Genomic DNA, 21,304 nt, shown 5'->3' on the forward strand with positions numbered 1-21,304 from the left:
GACTAAGACATTGTCCCTCATTTAACTCTGCCTCAAAGCTGAAATCCACAGCTTACCTCTCAAACCTGGCTTCAGCAGCAGCCCCTCTGGTTCGTTTTCTCACCAATACAGACTCTTTCTCAGCCCGCTTCAGAAACCTTTTGAACTCTGACGTAGCCTCTTCATTCTGATACTTGTCTTCATTCTGTAACCCATACACATGCATACAGATGTATAGATGTATTTATTGTGTATTAGTAATTTAAGATTGGAATAAAAGACCCTGCATGCCCCTCAGTCAGGCTGCCAACACAGGTGGATCATAAACTGTGTGAATTTACTGTTGTTCAATGAATTCTGATATTGTGGGAGGACACAAGCATGTTTGCTTATGTTTTTGGCAAAGCACACTCATGATACTAGACCAAGAAGGAAAATTCCTAGAAAAAAAAAAAGAACTGGTCCTTTTGAGTGTCTTCTGTGAAGACAGCATAATGTCCTATTTTGGTGGCTCTCAAATTACTTTACTTTTTTTTTTTTTAAGATTACTTATTATGTATACAGCATTCTGCCTGCATGAGTGTCTGAAGGCTAGAAGAGGGCACCAGATCCCCTTACAGATGGTTGTGAGCCACCATGTGGTTGCTGGGAATTGAACTCAGGACTTCTGGAAGAGCAGCTGGTGCTCTTGCCGCTGAGCCATCTCTCCAGTTCCTCTAATTACTTTCATTAAAAAAATATTTATTTAGATTAATTTCGAATTGTGTGTATGTATGTAGATAAGTGTATGTGAGTACAAGTAGCTGTGGAGGCCAGAGCTGTCAGATAATTTAGAGCTGGATTTATAGACAGTTGTGAGCTTGGATGCTGGAAACTGAACTCAGGTCCTCTGGAAGAAAAGCAGTTGTTTTTAACTGTTGAGCCGTCTTTCCAGCCCCTCAAATTAATTCTAATTGAAGAAAAAAAAAAGCTTTATAGCCAATGCTCTTAAGATATACAAGAAGGGAGCTGGTTAAGGGAATTGGCTGTTCTTACAGAAGACCTTAGTTCAATTCTCAGCACCCTCAAGGTGGCTCACCACCATCTGTTACTCCAGTCCCGGGGGATCCAGTCCTCTTTCTTTTTGTATACAGTGCATGGACATACATGCAGGCAAAACACTCACACATAAAATAAAATAAATAAATCTTTCAAAAGGTTTTACAGAGGGAAAACCCTCTAGCTTTAAATTCAGAGGAATATGAATTCTGCAAAGATTTGTACCCTCTAGCCAGAATCTTCAACTGTGACCCAATATTAAAATTCAAGAGTTTTTATCAATTAAGAAACATCTTTTCCAAGGCACAATTAGAAACAGATTGATAAATTCCCCTTTCCACATTTTTTGGGGGGGGAGCAGGGTTTTTCTGTGTAATTACGTAATTTTCCTCTTGTCTATTGTAGACTTGCTTAATAGACCAGGCTAACCTTAAGCTCAGAGATTCTCGCCTGCCTCTGGCTCTTAAGTGCTGAGATTAAAGGGATGTGTCACGACGCCAAGCCTCCACATCAGTTTTTTTTTTTTTTTTCGGAGTTGGGGACCGAACCCAGGGCCTTGCGCTTGCTAGGCAAGTGCTCTACCACTGAGCTAAATCCCCAACCCTCACATCAGTTTTTATAAGCCCAGAAAAGTGCATTTATCAGATTAACAAAAATTATTTTTTGTTAAAAGTAGTGGTGGAAGAAGTAAGCAGACTGGGTGTAGAGACCAAAATTCACATCTTAGGATGTTCTATTCCTAGCTGGTGTTTGTGAAGCAATTAGGCTTAGGTCATAGCTATGCCCCAGGCATGTAACTGTGGTAACTCATGTCTTGTCAAGTCCTCTGCGAATGATGCATACTGTGGGCTGGAAGACGGTGTCTGGCCTTACCTCATAGTCTAGAGGCCATTAAGTACCTTGTTAAAGGATCTTTCTATGGGGATTTTCTCTGAACCCTGAATACTTTCTGAATTATCTTAACGAGAAGGAAACATCTTTGCCCAGAGGAATATTGTTGGTGAAAGATATCTCTAAACATCATTTTATTGGTTTTACTTGGCAAGCTTTTGGACCTGGCTATGGAGTTTGGCAGATGCCACCCACCAGGCTCAATTTACAGCCACTCAGCATTTATTTCCAATAATGACTTTTCTTTTTAACTCACACAGATCAATATCTACATGGTCCTTTAATAAGGGCTCACTTTGATTAACTTCCCTTTCACTCTAACCTTCACAACCAATAAGTGAAAGGTTTGAGACTCTTCCCTTCCTCCCCCTCTCTCTCCCTTTTCTTTCCCTTTTCAGGATCTTATGATGGCCAGCTGACCTCAAACTCACCATCTAGCTGATGCTGGCCTCGAACTCCTGGTCCTTCTGCCTCTACCTCCCAAGTACTGGCATTCCATTTTTGAACCTGCACGCTTGGTTTTGAGTCTCTTTTATTTTTTTTAAAGAGATTGAAAGTGCTATCCAGAAGGGATATCACAAACATTCTCTCAGGAGGTTCACCCTTTGAATGTAGAGAGCCCCAGAGGAGACCAGGGATCTCTGCTTTTCAATCTTTTTTATTTTTTTCTTCGGAGCTGGGGACCGAACCCAGGGTCTTGTGCTTGCTAGGCAAGCGCTCTACCACTGAGCTAAATCCCCAACCCCTCTGGTTTCCTTTTTTCCTTTCTTTCTTCCTTTCTTTCTTTCTTTCTTTTTTTTAAAGATTTATTAATTTATTATATATAAGTACACTGTAGCTGTCTTCAGATACACCAGAAGAGGGCATCGGATCTCTTTACAAATGGTTGTGAGCCACCATGTGGTTGCTGGGAATTGAACTCAGGACCTCTGGAAGAGCAGTCAGTGCTCTTAACCACTGAGCCATCTCCCCAGGCCGCTCTGGTTTTCAATCTTAAGGCGGCTCATGCAGAGATTATTTTGCTTTGAACATCTCTGCTGGCGCTGTCAGTACCCCTCTGACTTAAAAAGACATTGCAGATGACTAAATGGCTACTTCATTGTTTTGCTTTTTGAGTGTAGCTGTGTAGGACTGGCTAGCTTGGAGCTCGTTGTAGACCAGCTGCTCTTGAACTCAGGGATGTCCGTCTGTTTCTCCTTCCTGAGTGCTAGGATTAAAGGGAGTGTGCTGCCACACCCGGTCTCCATGTTTATTTCTGTCAGTCATTATCAAGAAAAAGTTAACTAATTGGGGTAAGAGCAGGGCAGTGAAATAGAACCAAGGGAAGGGACACCATCTTGAGAACGATGCCGACTAGGTGTTTCTGGGATAGGAAATGTAAATGAAGGGCTGGTTCCTAGGTTGGGATGAGTGCGCAATGACAGACGGCTGAGGAATGGGGCAATCATTTAATGTCCTAGTAACATCCACGTTTGAATTGAGGTGGCCTTAAGCAGCAGAGGGTGAGGTGGAATATACATGTGTCGTGGAAAATGACCAAAACAGATAACCAAATGGCAGTGGTTTGGGTTGACCCTGAGGTTTAGCAAAAGCAGACCCACATGTCTGGTGAGGAACTGTGGAGAGTTTCTATTTACAGACTCCTGAGTGGGAAAACCAGGCACATTACTGAGTTCCCCAGCTTCTCCTTCTCTGATTGGAAATTCACTTTTCCCCAGTTTCTCTGCTGTCAACACGTACTGTGTGTGTGTGTGTGTGTGTGTGTGTGTGTGTGTGTGTGTGTGTGTGTGTTTTTAAAGTCAATTTAAAAGTAGACTGAATTGCTATGACTAATGTCAGAACTCCCAAAGCAGGCTTTTTCCAAAAATACATTGTAATTGAGAGTACTATAAGCTCAGTGTAAAAGGGCTGTGACACAACTTTTGGCCCCAGGCTGAACCAGATGTTTCCTGTTGGTTTGGGCACAGCAGGAACATCTGCAGGTCTCCATACTCCTTCACTGCTCTTTCTATGGTGCTTTAAATGTCTTAAATCAAACTTCTTTATAAGTGAATGTTTCCAATGGGTATATCCAAACAGTCCACCTTAATAATTCTTATTTTCCCCTTTAGTTTCTAAGAAATTATTGTAGGCAAAAAAATCAGACTATAGATCAAGATGGTAAAACACACACACACACACACACACACACACACACACACACACACACACACGAACAATTCAGGGCCTCCCACTTGTCAAACATGAGCTTTATCACTGAGCTACATTTCCTTTGGAGAAAATTTATTTTGAGACAATGTTTCAACTACATTTCCTGCCTCAGGTTCCTAAGTAATTGACCATGAAACTGTGTATTGCCACTCCAGATAGAAACACTTGTTTCTGAATTTAACTATCTTCATGTCCTTTGGGAATTTTTTTTTCTAATTTTTAGGTTTGTTTAGACAACTTGCTCTGTCGCCCAGAGTGTCCTAGAAGGCTCTCTGTAGCTCAGGGTTACTTCAGCCTTGCAGTCTTTCTGCCTGTGCCTCTGGGATTACAGGCATGCACCATCATGCCTAGTTTGCCCAACTTAGGTTTTGGGTTCCTTTTGGTTGTTTTTTTTTTTTTTTTTTTTTTTGGTTCTTTTTTTCGGAGCTGGGGACCGAACCCAGGGCCTTGCGCTTCCTAGGTAAGCGCTCTACCACTGAGCTAAATCCTCAGCCCCTTGGTTGTTGTTTTGAAACAGGGATTTCCTATGTGGCCCTGGCTGATCTGGAACTCATTATGTAGACCAGGCTATCCTCCAATTTGCTGTCCTCCTGCCTCTGTCTCCTGAGTGCTGGGATTACAGACGTGCTACCATGCTCAGTTCCAAATTAGTTTTGAAAAGGTGACAGCCTTTAGTCAAGGTGGTTTCACAGGGTTAGTACCTTGTGTTAAGAGGAAGGTCAGAGACACAGGAAGTGATGATTATGTTTCAAAAGTTCACAAAGGGATAACAGGATTGCATTCATGCCGAGTGCTCAATTAATTTTACCAAGAGGTCAATTGTTGGGGAGGAGTGATAGATAAAAAAAATAAAGTAAAAATGACATCACCATTTACTGAGTGTTTACTTTGTACCATCCAGAAGCCATGTCCTGCATTGAATCCGATGCTGTCTATTATCATCTTTTGATAATATGTGTGAACTAAGAAGAGCAGAGAAGTTAACTAGCTTATTGAAAGCAACCTGCCTGGCAGCCTGTTAAACAGAAGACGTCGATCCATCTCTTCAGAGGTTTGTTCAGCAGTCACAATTTACTAATGGCCCTACACTCCTTAGGCTGCTAGTTCAATTACTCTCCTATACCAAGTGTGACTTGTGTCCTTTATGCATTGTAGCTATGCAGTGCTAGAAAGATGACTCGGTGATTAAGAGGGCACATTGCTCTTCCAGAGAACCTGTGCTGGGTTCTCAGCACCCTCCTGGGTGGCTGGCTTGTAAGTGTAGCTTTGGGGGGATCTGGGATCTGACACCCTCTTCTCTTCCTTGGGTAGGTACTGACCAGGACACTTCCTTCTTGTTGACTACCTTTCATAATACTGGAAGGTGCTGTATAGGCTTCTGGGGGATGTAACACCCAGATATGAACCCCATGAGCCACAGTAACAACTGGCTTGGCAAGGCATACCTATGAGTACAATAGTGCCAAGGAAATTACGGGAGCAACCAACTGCTTCCTGGTTGGGCTGAAATTCTACTCTACAGGATGGAGTGGAATTTGGCCAAGATCCTGCAGCTGGAGAGCTCACAGACTTAGAGGTGAACCTACTACCATTGTTTTGTTAACTGGACATAGTGTCAGACTGCCGTGTAAGTACTTATCACTAAACTAATAGGTAAGTGCAACTCTCAGTCCTCTCTAGAGAAGCTTCTTTTTCTAATACAGAGTCACACCTGGTCAAAGTGCAAAGAAGTGATGTCTGTGGAGTGCTCAGCCATAGTAGATGTGACATCTATATCATGTTACCTCCACACAGGCTCAGGGAACACTGAGGAGGAGGAGGTGGTGGTGGAAGGATTGTTAAGAGGTAGAGGTCTGGGACGACTGGACTCTTCTGGACATGACCACTGCACTCATGAATTCACAGCAGCCATGGTTGCCTGTTAAAGATCTGTACAAGAGCAAGCAGTCAACATTCCAGTGTGAATGGAGCCTAGAAGCCCCACCCCTAGCTGAAGAACTATTGGCCTTTGATGGCTGCTAGGGTGAGTCGGTTTTCTTTAGAGATGGGTCCCTGACCACGCTCTAGTGGATGGTTTTACAGGCATGCATGTGTGGGAAACATTAACTGGCCTCAGTGGGTTAAGAAACAACGAAAAAGAGGCCATGGAGTTGAGAGGGCGCATAGGGGGATCTGGGAGGAGTCGAGGGAGGGCGAATATGATTAAAATATATTGTATGCATGTATTAAATTCTCAAATAGAAATAAAATCACAGATTTTTAACATATATACATATATACGCATATATACACATATGCGTATATATATACACACACATATATCTATATATATGTATATATATGTATATGAAACTGGATTTGGTGTTAAAAGCCTGTAAACTCATCACTTGGGAGGGGGAGGCTTGAATTAGAAGGATCTCTTGTAAATTCAGATTAGCTAGAGCTACGTGTTGAAATACTGTCTCAAAACCAAACGAAAACCAACCAAACAAACAAAAAGTCACTTAAAGTTCTGGAACTAGCTAAATTGGTAAACCGGAAGGCTTTTCTTATTTTAGAGAGGCCATTTGTCAATGATATTGATCAAGAGGTGGTGGTAGCTCGCTGTGTAAACCAGAGGGCGTTGCCCTCACACATCAGCTCGCCGCCACAGTCCTCGCCCCAGGCTGCTACCCCGGGAGCTCTAAGCCGGACTTTGGGCCAGCGGGGAAGCACGAATGTCCGGTAGAACAGGAGCCCTGGGAGCTAGTGCACCGGACAGTCTAATAGGGTACATACAGGATAACCAGGCCAGAAACAAAACACTGGCTTCGGTGCCTGGCCCCTCCCCCGGAAGTGACGCGAGGCTTCGGCGTCGAGGAAGGGGCCCGGCAGTGCCGGGGGGGATTGAGAGTGGCGGAGGCCGCGGAACGACGGAAGACGGCGGCCGTAGTGAAGAACGTCGAGCGCACGCACGGCGAGTGGCAGCTTAACTAGCCACATCGCCGTCCGGGCCGCGTGTGCGAGGGCGGAGGGCGGGGCTCGAGACCTGCGGCAGCGGGAGATGCGGGCGGCTGCAGGCACGCGGCTGGCTCGGCTCGGCCGCCGCCGCCTTCTCGGGCCCCGGCGCGGGGGTTGCCGCTGTTTGCCGCGCCGTCTTTGAATTCCTAGCGTGAGGAGCAGTCGGTGACAGAGTCTAGCACCGCGTTTAAGGTCGAGAAGGATTCCTGTGTCCTGCCTGGTGAGCGACACACCCACGCCCCGTCGGGGTCTCGCACCACCGCCTCTTAGCCTGGTTCTACGCGGGCCAGGCGGAGGTTGCGGGCGCGGCAGGAAGTGCACCGGGCGGCGGGAGGGGCGGAGCTTGGTAGTGGGAGGGCGGGACCTGGTGGTGGGTGGGCGGGGCCTATTGGCTCGCTCTCCTTGGGAGCAGCTCCGCGGAGCTCAGGTGCTCGCCGGAGCGGCCCCTCCGCCCTTCCCGCACCACGGTGGGTTGTGCGAAGCCCCATAGGTGGAAGGTGGCAGCAGTTTTTGTTGTCTGGGTGGGGCGGAGGGGAACAGTTTTAACTTGTCTTAGTGGCAGGAAGTTGGAAAGTGAAAGTGCTTTCTTGACTCGCCCACGGGCCGGAGGTTTGCGTCTCCCCGCACTTTGATCTCGGGGCGCGCGGCCTCACGCCGCATTCTTCCCTTCCCCAAGCCCGCTGTCCATCCGGCCACAGGTTTTTCTTTCTCTACTTTTCAACAGTTGTCCTCGCTTACTGTACAGCTGTGGCAAGCTTTTCCGAGGAAAAGCATTGGAAACGTCTTTGGGGGAGGAATCTTAAACGGGCATCGGCAAGAAATAGGGGGAAATTGTTGGGTGAACTCAGAAGACACAGTTGGCTTTTCCTCAAGCCGTTGCAATTTGAAGGTTAGGTCATTTAAGTAAGATTCTTTCAGCAGAACGGCTGCCGTTCTAGGGCCGACAAGAACGGTGTGTCGTTCTAGGGTCAGAGCTCTTCTCCCTCTCTTTTCCCCGCCATGCACAGAACGTGGAGCGTCTGTATTTCCGGCTAGGAGTGGTGTTTTTGTTAAAACAGTATGATTCAACTTCTCCTTGGAGGAACTCTTTGTTCTTTGATCCTTGGTTTTATTTTAAAATGGAAACTGCTTACGTGGAGTTCATAATATTTTTTGGGAAATACCGTCTTAAGTTTTGGGATACCGTTATATATTTAAGTTACCAGCAAAAAAAGGGGGGAAAAGTATACATTTAATAATCCTGTGACTCTTACCGTTGCCCTGTCCTTATCCTCCTTGTGCTAGGTATCAAAACAGGTTATGTCAGCAGGTGCTCATCAACTCTTCTGCACTCCAGGCTCCCCTCTTTACTTCAAGAAAGGTAGCAAGCAGTTTTCTTTGTCTAGGTACAGTGCTAGCCCTCTAACCTGTGCTCTCAAGCATGCTAGACAAGACAAGCACTCTACCACTGAGCTGTTCTCCGGCTCCTAAAGCCCCCTCTTTCTGTGTAGCTTAGCCTTTCCAGCATTTATTTATTTATTTATTTATTTATTTATTTATTTATTTATTTATTTTTCGGAGCTGAGGACCGAACCCAGGGCCTTGCGCTTGTTAGGCAAGTGCTCTACCACTGAGCTAAATCCCCAACCCCATTTCCAGCATTTATTAATCTGTGAATGATCAGAGATCATCATTTGGGTCCATTTAAGTCTGCCTTCATTATGCTTCTAAAAAAGCCTTTGAGGCTGTAATTGTTAGTACTTAGTATCTTGGCTTTTATACCTATATGATGTCTGTCTGTTCCTCTCTGTTGATAAGTAGCCGGGGCTTTATACCCATAGTCCTCCCTGCTTCATCCTCAGGAGAGCCTGGATTACAGGCATGTCCCGGGACTGTTTCACTTCTACTTGTCTCCTGTACTTTGGGGGCGGGGAGGGGGAGTCTTGAATAACTCATGTAGCCCTAGCTGGCTTGGAACTCACTATATAGAGTGGGCTGGCTGAGGACTCAGACGGAACGGCCTTTGCCTCAGTGCTGGGATAAAGGTGTGTGCTGCCATGTTCTCTGTCATGGTTGAGGAAATCATTGAGGTTCACTTGTAGGAGCTAAAATGAAGTGTTTCCAATGGTGTACGTAGGAGTTCTTTGAAAGAATAACCTGACACAGAAATTGAATCATGGGTTGAGGGTTGTATTTCAGTTGTAGAGCCCATGTTTACTATGTGAGACGGATTTGATGCTTAGCACAACTTGTATTTGGTGGTGTGTTTTTGTTTTTTTGAGGCGTGGTCTCATAGGAATTAGGGTGGCCTTGATCTCCTGATTTTTCCACTTCCTCTGCTGAGACATACAAGTTTATTGTAACAGACGGATGCTCTGGAACATGCTGGCTTGAACTCACAGAGATCTACTTGTCTCTGCCTCCTGGAAGTAAAGGCGGGCTCTCCCAGCTGAGGCCCTCGCAGACATCCCTGATGAGAAGGTGTTGTCTGAAGTGTGTTCTTCCCTTAGGCTCCTATTTCTTGGAGCTGTCTTAGCAGGCTGCACTAGGGTATAATTGCCAAAGTTGGAAAACTAATAAAAAAGTAACTTGTCATACGAATAGACATCATCAGGAAAAAAAAGTCTGGTAAACTCAGAACAATGACGGACTGCACCTCCCCCGCCTCCCCTGACACACACAGACACACATACACAGACACACATACACAGACACAGACACACACACACACACACACTCACACTTACTGGAGATGATAAACACTGTTTTAGCGAGGCCGTGTGGAAGATGGCTAGTGAGCTGGTTGCTTAGGACAAGGGGAGCTCTTTGTGGATTGCTGTCATTCGGTCTCTGGTGTTATGTTGGCAGGGCTCTTGCTGGGCAGAGAAGAGGTTTCTCTTCTGGGTAGAGGAGTGGATGATGACTGAAGGGGCCTGGTGCGCCTGTCCGTTTCACCATCAGCTCTGCCTGTGGGAGGCATCTCTTTTATTTTACCGTCTCTGCTTTTGGATCACAGCGTCTGCACAGACAGTGTCAAAAGTAGTAACTAAAGATGACTGGAGGGTATTTTCATGCTTGAGAGAAATTCTAGAAACCCAAACAGTTTCCTAGCTGGTGCTCACTGATCTGTCCTCTGAGTCATAGATTGTTAGGCTCAGTCTTCGCATGCCTGAATTGTGTAACTGTTACATCATGTTTGTTTGTTTTAGTTATCTTCATTGAGAGTAACTCACATCACCTGCCGAGAACATACAGTTGAGTGTGTTATAATGCATACAGAATGGAGTCACTACAATCTTGAGAATATTTACAGCTACCCTAAAAGAAACCTTGTGGTCATTGCTTTGCTTCTCCAGTTTTCTCTCTCTCTACTCCTTCTGTTCCATGCCTCTACGTCAGCCCACTCAAAAGTCTGTACATGGTCGGACCTGAGCATTTCCTGTCACTGGAGCCATGCCTTTGGGGGGTGACTCAAGCGACTCAAGCTTTTACTTTTGTCATGTTGTCAAGGCTCATTGGTGTTGCATCCTTTTTTTTAAAGAGGAGGTGTGTGTGTGTGTGTGTGTTGTGTGTGTGTGTGTGTGTGTGTGTGTGTGTGTGTGTGTGTGTGTTCAGCATGATGTACCAGGATAGCCCTCAGGTGTTAGTCCTCACCTTCTACAAGACAGGGTCTCCGTCTGCTCCAGCCAGCTGCCCCCGAGCTGCTGGGTTCCCCTGTTCACTTCACATCTCTTTGGGGCTCTGGTGTTACAGGTATTAGTTCCTGCTCTATGTAGATCTTGGGCATTCGAACTAGATCCTTAAGCTTGTTTGAAAATGCTTTAATATGGGAGCCGTCTTTCTACCCATCGTGATTCCTTTTAGTGGTTGGACAATATTCCAGTATGTGAAGGTACTATAGTCTATTATTCCATTCATAAGTTGGATGGACAGTTGAATTGGTTCACTCAGGTTTATGAATAATTTTGCTATGAATATTTCTGGTTTGGTTTTTTGTTTTGAAACAGAGTTTTACAATGTAATTCTGGCTGGCTTGGAACTTGCTATGTTGCCCAGGCTGGCATTGAGCTCATAGAACTGCCTGCCTCTGCCTCCTAGTCCTGAAATTAAAGGCATGTGCCACCGTACAGTTCTTTTATGGACAGATGTTTCTGTCTAGGTGTGTACCTGGCCACATGGTAAAGTGGCTGGGGAGGAATTGCATTTGAAATTTCTACCAGTAAAGTGTGAGTTTCAGTTTCTTGTCTGTGTCAGCTTATTGTTGCTCTTTCTGCTTAAAATAGTCCCGCAGTGTTTCTGCTTGTTTTCAAGTTCTGCTCCCTACTATGAGCGATGGGGAGACCTTTCTGTGTGCTTATTGGCTGTTCTAGCTTTTCTCTGGAGAGACACCTGTACCTGCCTTTTTTTTTTTTTTTTTTTTTTTGGTGCTGTAAGAGCTATTTACCTACTCGGGGTGCAAGTACCTTCTCTGACACTCGACTTTTGAGAGGTTTTGGGGGTTAGAACATTTGAGGGGGATTGTCTTCTGACTTGCTGATAAGTCACAGCAAAATTTAAAATTTTTATATAGTCTAATGTGCATGTCTTTAGTAGAACTGACTTCCCTTCAAACCTTCTGACCCACTGGGATTTCATTCCAAGAGAAAGGAGGTGTTTCTGACTTTAATTAGTTAATTACTCTTGGGTTTTCAAGGTAGGGTTTTTCTGTGTAATAGTCCTGGTGAAATCTCACTTTGTAGACCAGGCTGGCCTTGAACTCGCAGACACATCTGCCTACTTCTGTCCCCCAAATGCTGAGATCAAAGACATGCACCACTGCCACCTGGCCCTGATTTTGCTTTTTATGGAAGTTGTTCAGTCTCTTTGTCACATATAAACAAACATGTTGATTTGGTCAGAGCTGCCATGTGTGAATTCTTTTCGTGAAGTTCTGTGAGGAAAATGTCTCTGAGACAGCACTACCTTGTTGCCCGCCGCCTGGGAGAGTGGTCGTCAGCTGGGATGATTTGACTGCCAAGCAGCAAGGGTACTAATGCCTAGTGGGTGGGGCCAAGGACTCTCCAGTGCCCTGGACAGTCCTACAGCTCAGGATTAGCTGGAACTGGGAAACTCTGGCCCGAACAGGAAGGCCCCAATATTGAAGGTTTTTTCTCCTGTTCTTGTTCTGATCAGTAATTAAATAAAAGAAGAAACTCTGCAGACTGAACCGGTAACAGAACTGCAGATTGAGTTGGGGAACATTTTGTTGAATTTTCAGTGCTGCCAATTTGTATGTAAACTACCCTGCTATGCTGCTTAACTATTTGGAGGAGAAATACCAGTTGGACTAGGAACAAATTGTTCCTTCCACGTCAGTCAGCCTCCTGGCCACCCCAAGATGCAAGTCTTGTCAGAAACACAATGGGCTCATTTACTTTGAACTGGTGGTCTTCTAAGAGAATGTGATGTAATAAGGTGTTAAGGTAAAAGTTAAGAACTGACCCTCCGTTGACTTCCTGTCTTTAGCTCACTCTATCATTTATGGAGCTAGCTTTACTTTAAAAGCTGCCTGCTGTTTAAGGTAACATTTTTTTCCCCCTGTCATGCTGGAGATAGAACCCAAGGCCTCAGACATGCACAGGTGTCTCACTGCTGAGCCAAACCCAACATGCTTCAGACTTGTGGAGCTGGGAACTAGAGAAATGGCTCAGCAGTTAAGAGTGTGTGCTGCTCGTGGGACCTGAGTTTGATTCCAAACACTCATGTCCAGCACTTGGGGGGTATGACACCCTCTTGTGACCCTGTGGCCACCACTTTCATATTCACAAATGCACATTCAGAGACAAAATTCCAAATGAAAATAAAATCTTAAGAAAGATTCCTTAAGGGAACTGATCATAGTGGTACACAGTTGTAATCCCAGTACTTGGGGCTGGCTGAGGTAGGAAAACTGTGAGTTCGAGGCCACATAGAGGCATTGTCAAGACAAAACCTTAGTAGCATAGCAAATGTGAGAGTGTGCACTCTGGATTCAGATGGCCTAGGCTTAAGTCTCAGTGTTAGCATTTGCTGTGTGTCTTTGACAAACTACCCAGCCCTTTAGTGATCTCCTGTTCTGTATGTGTAATGATGGGGGGGTAGTACTTGACTGGCAGGGGTACTGATGGTGGGGGGGTAGTATGTGACTGGCAGGGGTACTGATGGGGGGTAGTATGTGACTGGCAGGGGTACTGATGGGGGGGTAGTATGTGACTGGCAGGGGTGCTGTGCACCTGGAGCACCTGCCAGCATTAAGTGACTGTCCCCTCTCCTCTTTCAGCCCATTGCTATGGACAGTGCCATTACTCTGTGGCAGTTCCTTCTTCAGCTCCTGCAGGAGCCTCAGAATGAGCACGTGATCTGCTGGACCTCTAACAATGGGGAGTTCAAGCTTCTGCAGGCGGAGGAGGTGGCTCGCCTGTGGGGGATCCGAAAGAACAAGCCTAACATGAATTATGACAAACTCAGCCGAGCCCTGAGATACTACTACGTAAAGGTAAATGCCTGCCGAGAGCCTCAAAACAGGAGTCAGTCTTCGTTTCTCTTGAGGTGTTGAGTACTATCATAGCTTGTTTAGCCCAGTTTATTTAACAGCCTCAGTGGCCTTGGTTGTGTTTCTGCAGACCCCTTAAGTGTTTCAATACTGTCTTCATTCGTACACATGCACATGTGGACGTCAGAGCACAGCTCGTGAGAGTTGGTTCTCTCCTCTCACTGTTTGGATTCCAGGGATCGAACTCAGGTTGTCAGGTTTGGTGGCAAACACCTTCACCTGCTGAATGACCTCGCTGGATGTTCTCATTTTTATTTTACATGTTTGCTGTTTTTACCTGCATGGACTTCTGGGTATCATGCATGCAGTGCCTTCAGGTACCAGAAGAGGCCATTACCCCTCCCTTAAAACTGGAGTTGTTAGCCACCTGACATGGGTGCTGGGACCTGAGCTAAGGTTCATGCTCTTAACCACTGAGCAATTTCTCCAGCCCATTAGAAATTCCTTAAAGGGAAGAGTATAAGATTGGAATACAAAAAAGGAAATTGGAGATGCTTGAGAATACACATATTTGTCATAATTTACTTTAAAGATTGTTACTTGGGGCTAGGGATGCAATTCGGTTGGTAGGCTGCTTGCGGTGTGTATGAAGCCCTAGGCTTAATCTCTTAACACAGCATAAACTGGGTGTTGTGGCACAATCCTAACACTGAGGAGGTGGGGGGGCGACCAGAGGTTGATGACTTACCCAGTGTGAAGCTAGACAATAGGAGCTGTCGAGAGGGCTCAGTTGGTACTGCTCGTGGTACAAGCATGATGACCAGAAAGGTCTGCTGCCTAGCAACCATGTTAAAAGAAACCAGAAACAGTGGGCCTGTATCCTAGTGCTGGGCAGGAGAGATAGGAGAATCCCTGGGGCTTCTCGCCCGTCTATATAAATAGGCAACGCTGACTGAGGATGGCAACAGTTGTTGCTTCTGACCGGCCATGCACATGTGTATACCTGCACACATAGGTGAGAGCCCACATGGGAGAGCCCACATACACCTGTGCACACAAAAAATTTCATCACAGAGTCTTGTAGATTGAGTTATTTGTGTAGTTTAGTGTAGGGAACACAAATTATACCTTAAAGAATAGCTCTTATCTGCCCAGGTATGGCGGCTCACCTGTAACTCAGCACAAGAGGATTGCCATGGGTTCTAGATCAGCAAGAGAAGCTATCTAAAGTTGAATTGATTATTTCCTCCTTTTCCCCTTCTTCCTCCCCTCCCCTCCCCTCCCCATTTGTTTTGTGAGACAGGGTTCTGTTATGTAGCACTAGCTACCCTGGAACTAGCTCCATAGACCAGGCTAGCCTCAAAACCTGCTTGCCTCCCGAGTCCAAGGACTAGAGGCATGTACCACCACTGCCACACTAGAGTTGATTTCTTAGTTTAAATTATACTTAAAATTTTAAAATTTGTGTTATGTGTGTGTGAAGGAGAGAGAGAGTCCACACTTAGGCCTGGCATGTGAGTTTTTACATGTTTATATGTATTAGTGTTTTGCCTGTCTGTGTGTCTGTGCGACACTTGTGTGCCTATTAGCCAAGGAGGCCAGGAGAGGATGTTGGATCCCTGAGAACCGAGGTCGTTGATGGTTGTGAGCTATCACATGGTGCTGAGAATCAAACCCATGTCCTCTGGTAGAGCAGCCATCACCTTACTAACGCACTCATTCATTCACTCATTCAGAGGCAGGGTCAGCTGTCCTGGATCTCTCTGTGTAGACTTAGCTGTTCTCGAACTTAGAGATCCACCTGCCTCTACCTCCCAAATACCAGGGTTTAAGGTGTGCCACCACCTACCTGTAGCAGCCAGGGGCCATATCTGTTAAGCTGCCTCTCCAGTCCTCCAAAGGAGAGCTTTTGAGGTGTGTTCTCACTTTCCATTGTACTTGTTGAAGCAGGATCTCGGTTCTGCTGCTGAGCTGCCTATTCTGGGGTAGCTGGCCTGCAAGTGTCCTGGTGGTTCTCCTGCCTCTGCCTCCCGTCTCTGTAGGAGTGCCGGGAGTACATGGCTGTACTACAGCATCCAGCTCTTCATGTTCTGGGGCTCAAACGTGATCCTTCAGGCTTATGTAGATAATACCCTTATCTGTCAAGTCATCTCCTCAACCCAAAATTATATCTTTCACTGTTTTATGACTTTGAATATTTACTTGGGCACTGGAGAAAAATAAACATCGTCAAAGTATAGACTTAGAATAAGAATCTAAGCTGTCTGTTTACTGCAACGTGCAGAAGTTGCTCTTGCCAGCTTTCCCAAGGCCAGAATCAGTTGAAGGAAGTAGGAACCTCACAGTGCCATGCTCTGAGACCCTTTAGCTTCCTTGGAATGCTTATAGCTTCTGCCACTGGGACCATCTTGAGATTGCAGTTCGCAATACCAGTATTTGGTTGAGAGCATCAAACAGTTACTGTCTCAGCTTTTATGTGATATTTTAGTCCAGTTACTAATGAGGCTTTGAACCGCTTTCAGTTCTCTGAACAAGGACTGTGTTTGGTCTGGGTTAATGACTGTAGATGCTTTGAGATTGTTTAAAAGCTATGCCTCGTTCTCAAATAGAGTACTTTGGTCTGTTTGAGGGAAATAGGTCCCTTTTTCATGAACTGTGAGAGGTAATTTATGTGAAGGTGTAAGGATGTTTATCTTCTCTACCTACAGAACATCATTAAAAAAGTGAATGGTCAGAAGTTTGTATACAAGTTTGTCTCCTATCCAGAGATTTTGAAAATGGATCCACTGACGGTAGGCAGGATTGAGGGAGACTGTGAAACTTTAAATTCCATTGAAGCCAGCAGTTCCAAAGATGCTGAGTGTGGAGGAAAGGAGAGGCCACCTCAGCCTGGAGCCAAGACATCCAGTCGCAATGACTACATACACTCTGGTTTGTATTCTTCCTTTACTCTCAACTCTCTGAACACCTCCAATAAGAAGCTTTTCAAGTCAATAAAGATAGAGAATCCAGCAGAAAAACTAGCAGAGAAGAAAGCTCAGGAGCCAACCCCGTCCGTGATCAAATTCGTGACAACACCTGCCAAAAAGCCGCCCATGGAGCCTGTCACTGTTGCCTTTTCAACAAGCCCTAGTGTTTCTCCATCTTCTGAAGAAACTATCCAAGCTTTGGAGACTCTGGTCTCTCCCACACTACCTTCCCTGGAAGCCTCAGCCTCTGTATCCATCCTGGCTACCACCTTTAACCCCACTCCTCCAGTTCCTTCCATACCCCTTCCTCTACAGGAGCCTCCCAGGACACCGTCTCCACCGCTGAGTTCTAACCCAGACATTGACACAGACATTGAATCAGTGGCTCCTCAGCCCATGGAACGTCCAGAGAACTTGTCACTGGAGCCTAAAAATGAGCATTCAGCTTTGCCAGAAAAGGACAAAACAAATAACTCATCAAGATCCAAGAAGCCAAAAGGGTTAGAACTGACGCCCGCCCTTGTGGTCACAGGCAGTGACCCCAGCCCCTTGGGGATCTTAAGCCCGTCTCTCCCAACAGCGTCGCTTACACCAGCACTCTTCTCACAGGTAGCTTGCTCTTTCTCTAAGCGTGACTGCATTCATCACCCTTTAAGCCGTATCTAGAATTTATACCTGCAAGATTCAATTTCTGTTAAGTAGGTTTGTCTTAGAAAGATTATATGTAAACCTGGGAAACTCACTTCCTTACCTTAATTGGAATCTTCAAAACAAAAGAGATTTGATGTTTCATCTTCTAGAAATCCTTGTTCTTAGGTGGATAATATAATTTAGATGGTTTAGAGCCCCTGGGTTCCACCCCAGCACTGTGTAAACCAGGCATGGGGTCTGCACACAAGAAATCCCAGCACTGAGGAGGTCGAGGCAGGCAGACCTAGTCTGGGCTCCATGAGAGCCTTCCTAAGTAAAGCAGAACTCATTGATTTGCAGTGTTCCACCTCTTCCCTTAAATCTGACCATCAGGGGAAAAACAGAGGGGACTGAGAACCTTGAGAGGAGGGATGGTGTGGCCTTTGTAGTCAGTGTATCTAGTTATGTTAGGTTTTAACTTGCTCACTTTGGAGAGCTCTTGAATAAGACCACCCCAGATGGTCAGACAGTTTAGGTACTCAGCTGGTATACTATTGTACCTGCATGTAGTTTGCTTTCTAGTTTGGAAAGACACTATAAAAGTTGGGTTATAAAGTGATTATTGTGACCCTTAGCTTTCCTAGGTTATAAATGATTTCTGAGCTTTTCCTTATGATAAAACTTCAGCCACAGAGACAGTTGGGGAGGAGGAAGTAGTATATAGATTCTGTTTGTCTCTTTGGAAGGAGGGAGCACAATGCTGGCACGTCCTTGAGTGGCCTTCTTGTTGTTGCAGACACCCATCCTGCTGACGCCGAGCCCCTTGCTCTCCAGCATCCACTTTTGGAGCACTCTCAGCCCGTTTGCTCCTCTGAGCCCAGCCAGACTGCAAGGTGCTAATACGCTCTTCCAGGTAAACTACCCCAGTGTGCCTCCTGTTAACTGTGGGGATGGGCAGAGGTCATAGCCCACTGCCCAGCGTCCTTGTCGCACACCTCCCATTTGACGAGTGTTTCTCAGTCCATTGTGAGGTACTGGTTAATTTTCCTTTTGGTGCAGTGGGTGACTGGGGCCTGCTACTCCCAGTTGCTGCCCAGCTTAGCAAGAGATTTTCATTCTGCATCACTAACCCAGGAAAACACTGACGTTCAAGGCGCAGTGTCTGTTGATTGCATACGGCTTTTTTTGTGCTATGTATGTTAAACCACTGTAAGTCTGTGTACATGCACAATGCGTGCACACACGGCCATGATGAGGATACATGGATTAGAGTTACGTACCTTCACAACCTGTTCCCCTCGTTTATCTCCCTCCTCTTGTCTTCAGAACCCATCAGCTCTACCCCTTACAATACTTCCCCCTCCGACTTTCATGCCTTATTTTTGTGGCGGTGTTAGGGTTACTTGCCTGTGCATGAGTGAGTGTGGGTCTATACTGAAGAAAACCGGATCCTCCCCAGTCAACAGCTGTTAACTATCCTAGCTCCTCGGCTAGCACCGGGCCTCATGGGTTTCTCCCGTACCCATGCTGGCATGTTGACTTGCTTGATTTCCTTGATCTTGTGTGCGTAACCACAGCTCCTGTGAGTGTATGAACTGAACACATCACTTTGAGAAGACAGAATTTCACAGCACTGTTCCCCATCCTCTGGCCCTTAAATTCTTTGTGCGCCCTCTTCCACAGCATTCCCTGAGCCCTGGGGTATGTGTAATACAGATGTCCCATTAATAGCTGTGTACGCCACCAACACTTGTCCACTGCTCTTGACCAGTCGTGAGTCTCAATACTAACCATTATTCACTGCAAATAATTCTCTGGAGCTGGAGAAGTGGCTCAGTGGTTAAGAGTGCGAACTGCTCTTGCAGGGGACCAGAGTTCAGTTCCCATCATCCTTTTTGGGGACCTGCACTCACACATACAAACCTACACACATAGACACTTAATTTTTAAAAATAAAGCTTGTCTTATAAGGGTCAAGAGCTGGATTCATCACTGAGTGTAAAGGTAAGTGTTTGGAAGGCTGTTGGATAGTATGTCTACTTAGCAAAACAATCATAGGTCCCCTTAAGGCCAGTGACCTCCGAGCTGTGGGCTTTTGACCAAGTTTACAGTTCTAGGCATGGATTCCCTTCCATGGATCAGGCTTTAGATCTTAAATAGAAAAGTGGTTGGTTACTCCCGTAACATTCATGGGACATTAGCACCCGTGAATATGTTGCCTGGCAAGTCAGTCCTTCAGCATGTGAGACCCGTTGCCAGGTAGAGCTACCGATGGCTTGTCTCTTCTAGTGGCCTGCACACCATGTTTCAGCATTATGAAAGCTAGCTAGCAGGGAGGAAGTTCCCAGGTCAGTTCCAGCTTGGTTTCTCTGACCTGGAACCAAAGTACGTGGTATCTTTAGGAATAGTTCTGAGCAACTGGTGGGCAACCAGGAGCAGTAGCAATAGCCTGCATTGTGTGAGGGCCTCTGAGAACTCTTGAGTAACAGTTCTTAAGGACATGTCCCCTGCTTGGCACTAGAATTTGTTTAATTGTTCATGACTTCTAGGAACAGCATCGTCCACCCAGGATGCAAGGTGTCTTCATTCAAACTCTTTAAAAAATCATCTTTAATTAGCTTGCAAAGTAGTAGATTTCCATTTAATTATTTGTAGGTTCCCTCTTTTAATTCTTTTTAAAAAAAAGATTTATTTTTAAGTATTAGTGCTCTGTCTGCTTGTATACCTGCATGCCAGAAGAGGGCATCAGATCCCATTACAGATGGTTGCGAGTCACTATGTGGTTTCTGGGACTTAAACTCAGGATCTCTGGAAGAGCTGATAGTGCTCCTAACTGCTGAGCCATCTCTCCAGCTCCTACTTTTTTTTTTTTTTTTTAAAGAGGGAAGTTCTGAGACTGTTGTTATCAGTTACCTCATAATTGACCCTCATCAGCCTTTTCCTGCTAAGCCAGAGCTTAGGAAATGAACTCTGTATTGTCTCCCCACCAAGCTGTTAGGAAAGTTCCATATTATATTTTTACTTTTTCCTATGTGGGAAGTAATTCTCCATAGAAGAAACAGAGTCTTAGAATACTCTGAAACTTTGAGCCATTCCTAATGATGTACTTAGAACTGTAGCCCGGAGCTGGCTCCTTTGCAGGTGCTCTCAGGGAGCAGGGGCAGCTGTTGTCTAGGAGGAGGGCCCTGTGAGCACTTGTGCTTCTCTGGATTTACTGTTGAGGGTTCACAGTTCACTTTGTAACTGACCAACACCCCTGTGGGTTTGTCTTTTGTGAAATTTTTTAAACCACTGAGGTTAAACCTAAGGGTCTATGCCAGGGCATCATGAAGGAAAGCATCTCCACTCCTTTGAGGTAGACTGGAAAAAGTTAGTATTTACACTGTTAGCACAAATACATATTTTTTGAAAAAATTTATTTAAAAAGTTCAATACAATATAGTTTGATCATATTCTTTCTCTTCCCCCAAATCCTCCCAGATCTGCCTCACTTTCTGCCCATCCAACTTCAAGTTCCCCCTCTCTAATATATGTGTGCGTCTCTATCTGTCTCCTTAAAACAACACAAAATGAAGAAGCGAAAATCAAAACAAACTAAAAATAAAGTAAGATAGAATAATGAAATGAAAGCATAGCAGTAACAACGACAAACAACATGGAGTCTGTCTGTGTTGGCCAGCCACTCCTAGATATGGAGCCCTGGAGTATAGTTTATGTTCACAGGGACAGTTCATGGAGAAACTGATTTTCCCTTTGCCAGTGGCTACCAATTGCAGATAGCCTCTTAGAGGACAAAGACATTTTTGTTTGTTTTTGCTATGACAATATTTTGCTATGACAATATTTGAGACAGCACAGTGGATGAAGCATTTGTCTGGCAGTCTGCTTGATGGCCGGCAACCACATAGAGGCTGGAGGAGAGGCTGCCTTCACAGAGCTCTCACCTCACACTGTAGCCACAGCACCTGTGTGTACCACCCCACCACCCTATGCACATGGTACTGTAAACAAAACAAGAAGTACATCACAGTCTTCCATGATACCCAGTCACTGCCTTTGTCTTGAGGAAGTGTCGTATGTTCTGCCCTGGGGGAGA

General features: G+C 45.4%; 2 protein-coding genes across 13 annotated transcripts in view; one reads left to right on the forward strand and one right to left on the reverse strand.

Annotated features, from left to right (window-relative positions):
• Window positions 1–21,304, forward strand: part of Elk4 (ETS transcription factor ELK4) — a 42,675-nt gene that overhangs the window by 12,663 nt on the left and 8,708 nt on the right. For 2 of the 12 annotated variants that reach the window (NR_190840.1, NM_001415725.2), the window contains 4 exon segments: window positions 7,008–7,339; window positions 13,397–13,612; window positions 16,318–17,187; window positions 18,005–18,121. Coding sequence is in view for 7 of the 12 variants with exons in the window: in NM_001415725.2 (NP_001402654.1) it covers window positions 13,406–13,612; window positions 16,318–17,187; window positions 18,005–18,121 (1,194 nt within the window). In the remaining 5 variants the exon portion in view is untranslated. 12 annotated transcript variants of the gene reach the window in all.
• Slc60a1 (solute carrier family 60 member 1) overlaps window positions 20,610–21,304 on the reverse strand; it is a 45,144-nt gene continuing 44,449 nt past the window's right edge. Inside the window, exon 11 of the mRNA NM_001429795.1 lies at window positions 20,610–21,294. The gene's annotated coding sequence lies outside the window, so the exon portion shown is untranslated. The remainder of the gene's footprint in view (window positions 21,295–21,304) is intronic.

The sequence above is a fragment of the Rattus norvegicus genome, chromosome 13 (assembly GCF_021556685.1).
Source record: "Rattus norvegicus strain SHRSP/BbbUtx chromosome 13, alternate assembly SHRSP_T2T, whole genome shotgun sequence".
Lineage (NCBI taxonomy): Eukaryota > Metazoa > Chordata > Mammalia > Rodentia > Muridae > Rattus > Rattus norvegicus.